Source organism: Aplysia californica, unplaced genomic scaffold (assembly GCF_000002075.1).
Source record: "Aplysia californica isolate F4 #8 unplaced genomic scaffold, AplCal3.0 scaffold00412, whole genome shotgun sequence".
NCBI classification, from domain to species: domain Eukaryota; kingdom Metazoa; phylum Mollusca; class Gastropoda; order Aplysiida; family Aplysiidae; genus Aplysia; species Aplysia californica.
Window position 1 is genome coordinate 26343 of NW_004797682.1, and position 3883 is coordinate 30225.

Here is a 3883-nt window from a genome sequence, read left to right on the forward strand (position 1 = left end):
TCTCTTTCTCTCTCTTATTGTCCTACTCTCTCTCTCTCTCTGTCTCTTTCTCTCTCTTATTGTCCTACTCTCTCTCTCTCTCTGTCTCTTTCTCTCTCTTATTGTCCTACTCTCTCTCTCTCTCTGTCTCTCTCTCTCTCTCTCTCTCTCTCTCTCTCTTTCTCTCTCTTATTGTCCTACTTTCTCTCTCTCTCTCTCTCTCTCTCTCTAGCCTGAGGTGAGGTTTTTTGAGTCCTTGTGATTGTTTTTACGCAGATATCATCACACTGTTCTGTTTGCAGTGGCTCGGTTGTTCACCAACATTTGTACATCAATCCCTCGGCTCCCTTTTTGCGTCACCGACGCTTCGCAGTATACAATTAAGCTCTCCCCCTGCCTGCAAAATTCATGACTTAGACGACAACTGAGACCAGAAACAAGATTCATCAACGGGCAGGACTTGCCGAAAGCACTTGACAAACTGATTTACAAAACCGTCACAGGCCCAACGACCAAATAGAACCAGGTTGTGAATTATTCAACGTTGTGTTGACGGGCCCCACGTCAAGGCTGAACGGTGGAGGGGAAAGTGCAAGTTGTGGAACTTGGTGTTTGAGAGCTCCATGGAAGTGGGGAAAGGAAGCAAATGTGAGAACGGAGGCAGATCTGTTCGGGGTATATTTTACATATATATATATATATATGAGAAGTCCCCTGATAAACAACAACCGAGCATAGTCACAGACTGAAAATCGTGAGGGTATCAATTTTGAACACTTGTTGACTCAGAACTGTATTAATTTTACTTGGCCTAGCACGCTCAAGGTCTTCCTCCAGATTCTGACTACTAGAACGTAATTCTGATTGATTGCCGTCTTTCTCCGTTTCCTCTCGCTTTCACCTCTGTTTCGTGGGGCACAAACTTTACGTTTAGGGGGCATCTTATTACATTATTAACTAATGTTCCATGGGCATCTTTACTCCGAACAGATCTCCATCTAGATTGACATCTTCTTGCTAACTACTCCAAATCAGTTTTGAATTCTGCGCTTCAAATACATCTAGGATATGGAGGTCTAGATCTAGATTCTAGATATCTAGAGCCTTGCTCTATAAAAACTTATGCATAAAACGTCAAAACAACGAAGTGAACATAAAGATTTTGTAGGGTTTAAACGAACTCAACGTGTTGGAGACATGACTACACTTAATATATTATCTAGAAAAAAGTCAATACGATGAAGTTTGACCTAAAGTACTCATCGACACGTTGAAGCACTCATCCAAACACAGTTAGATTTCGAGATTCTAGATCTGGAAGTAACACAAGCAGCTTTGCAAACACGAAGTAGAACTCTGTGGCACACACACGACAAAGCACAAACCTTACTTCTGTTCTTGCTAACTACTCCAAATCAGTCTTGAATTCTCCCCTCCTTCTTTTTGTGTATGTAAGGCCTGCCTCACATAAAACATGACCTTCCACGTTTGACTACAGCCATGCGACATCACACGCCTCACTTTATCTGATCACAAAGAATCTTGGTTTTGTCGTCCATCAGTGTCCTCATCGTCTGTCCATGCTTGTTTTCTTTTTTTCTGCTTGCATACTGTTTCGACAGTTTGCTACGGCTTGGGATTGCACATATCTACCAGAGCTGTACTCACCGCAGGATGTGACAAGACACGTCTCAAAAAGAATCAGCAAGCACATTCCTCCCTTCACGTGAACAACTCACGCTTTACAAAATGACTAGCGTGAGGCAACTGCTTATGCGAGAAGTGCCGTGAAAATTGGACTGAACACTTTTGCTCACACGCGTGACCCGTGTCTGTTCACCCGTTTGACGTGTCGAGTGACGCTCTTTGTGAGGCGGGTCTTACTCTCTTGTAACGCCTCTATTCTTCGGCACTTATATGACCTTCTTGTTTTGCAAGTGCCGTAAAACTCTTACGAAACAAACTAGATTGGCCTTGTCGTCGACGTCAGAACACTCCGCCTGATGAACGATGAGAATGTTGTGGATGAGGGCGGGAACAATCATTTGGCGACCTCAGTGCTTTCTTGCCCTATTTTCATTTTTGACAACAGTGAAAACAGTTCAAAACAAAGAGTGAGCTTAACCCTATCCGCACGTGTTTTACTGTCGTATCCATACGACGTGGGGAACTCTGTGCCACCACTTTCCAAAGAGGAAATTTACTCGTTAATCCGATCCGTACACTTTTGCTGTTTAGTAGAATAGCAGTGTGTCAAAATGATGTTAGAAAAATACTGAAAGTTTCAAAGAGATCTTCGTACTAGAAGTTTTCTAAACTGTGAGGAATACAACCCCGGGAGAACAAAATGACCCCGCATACGGATAGGGTTCGGAAGAAGTCACATTTTCAATGTAAAAAAAAAATGGAGATAGGACAAGAAAGCATTGAGGTCGCGAATTTACAATCCGGCAATCCAAAATGGACGAAGAGTTACGTTTTATCATTCAAACAGCACCGAAGAAGAGAACGGTTTAGAGAACAGCCAAATATGAGATGTTCACGAGAAATGGACCCTCGCTCTCCTTCTCTCTGATTCTGTCTCTGTCTGCCTGTCTCTCTCAATCTCTCTTTTCTCTATTCTCTCTCTCTCTCTCTCTCTCTCTCTCTCTCTCTCTCTGTCTCTCTCTCTCTCTCTCTCTCTCTCTCTCTCTCTTCTACTCTTTTTTCTCTCGCTCGCTATCTCTATCTGTTTCTCTCTCTTTCTCTTTCACTCAATCTCTCTCTTTCCCACCCCCTCTCTCTCTCTCTCTTCCTCTCCATCTCTCTCTCTCTCCCTTCATCAATCTATCCATCCATCTAATTACGCGAGTTTGTTTGCCTCTCTCCCCCACCCCCTCTCCCGCTCTCTCCCTTCATCAATCAATCTATCTATCTATCCATCTATGTGTGTATGTGTATGTGTTTGTTTGCCGCTCCCTCTCTCCCCTCATTTCAACACCCCCAGGAGAAGTTAAGGCCCACAGACTTGATCCCAGCAAAAGGAATGAAAGGGAAACATTCTGTCCTAACCACCAGCACCCAATCCTCATGTGTGGCAAACATTCATGTTTCAAACCTCCCAGACTTCAAGGCCGTACGTTTGTCCAGGATAGAACTGCCACGCCCCCACCCCACTCCACCCCCCCCCCACCCTTTCAGAACACCCTCCTCTGGTAAAAAATAAATAAATAATGAAATGAGTCACGACACGGTGGAATCAGACGCACGTCAATTTTGGGGCAAGTGGAGTTATTGGTATTATCTGATAGTTTGTCCATTTTTCTTATTTTCTGGGGGAAAAATACCCAATTATCTAGAATAGAAGTCGAGATATTTGTGATTGAAAGAGATGGGGGTCTCCTGCTGTCAAAAGTAAAATTACCCGTAACGAGAAAATAGCGGCGAAAGTTTGGTGATTTCCAAAGCTTAAGTGTCCTTGGGAACTGCAAATTTTCACTCTCAGTGCTTTTGATCATTATTTTTCTTGTAACGTCCAGACAGAAATGTTTTCTTAAATGGACATCACGGTGTTGAGCTTTTTTAGTTTTAGTAGAGATTTTACAGCGCTCGAAACTGCATATTAAGGTCATATGAGGCTCTTGGACTCGCAACCGTAAGGTCGTGGGTTCGAATCCCGTCAGGGGCCCGACGTTGTGTCCTTGGGAAAGACACTTTGCACAAATTTTCCTCACTTCACCCAAGTGGAAATGGGTACCCGGCTATAGACAGTGAAAGATCTTGTCAGTTTGATAGTGTTTGAGCGCGTGAAATCCGCAGCTTGCACTGTATGCTTCTTCGGAAGCTGAGAATGTTTCTGAGTGTTCTCAGAGGGTCTGCTGGGGTAATAATAGTTGTAAAGCGCATAGAGCATGTTCTTGAGCGT

At 43.6% G+C, this 3883-nt stretch overlaps 1 protein-coding gene across 1 annotated transcript in view; it reads right to left on the bottom strand.

The window, feature by feature from the left end:
* Positions 1-2024, bottom strand: part of LOC101845119 (5-hydroxytryptamine receptor 1-like) — a gene marked incomplete at its 3' end in the record, with an annotated part of 18186 nt that extends 16162 nt beyond the window's left edge. Inside the window, exon 1 of the mRNA XM_005104268.3 lies at positions 1935-2024. Coding sequence (XP_005104325.3) covers positions 1935-2024 — 90 coding nt within the window. The remainder of the gene's footprint in view (positions 1-1934) is intronic.
* Positions 2025-3883: the final 1859 nt, after the last annotated feature.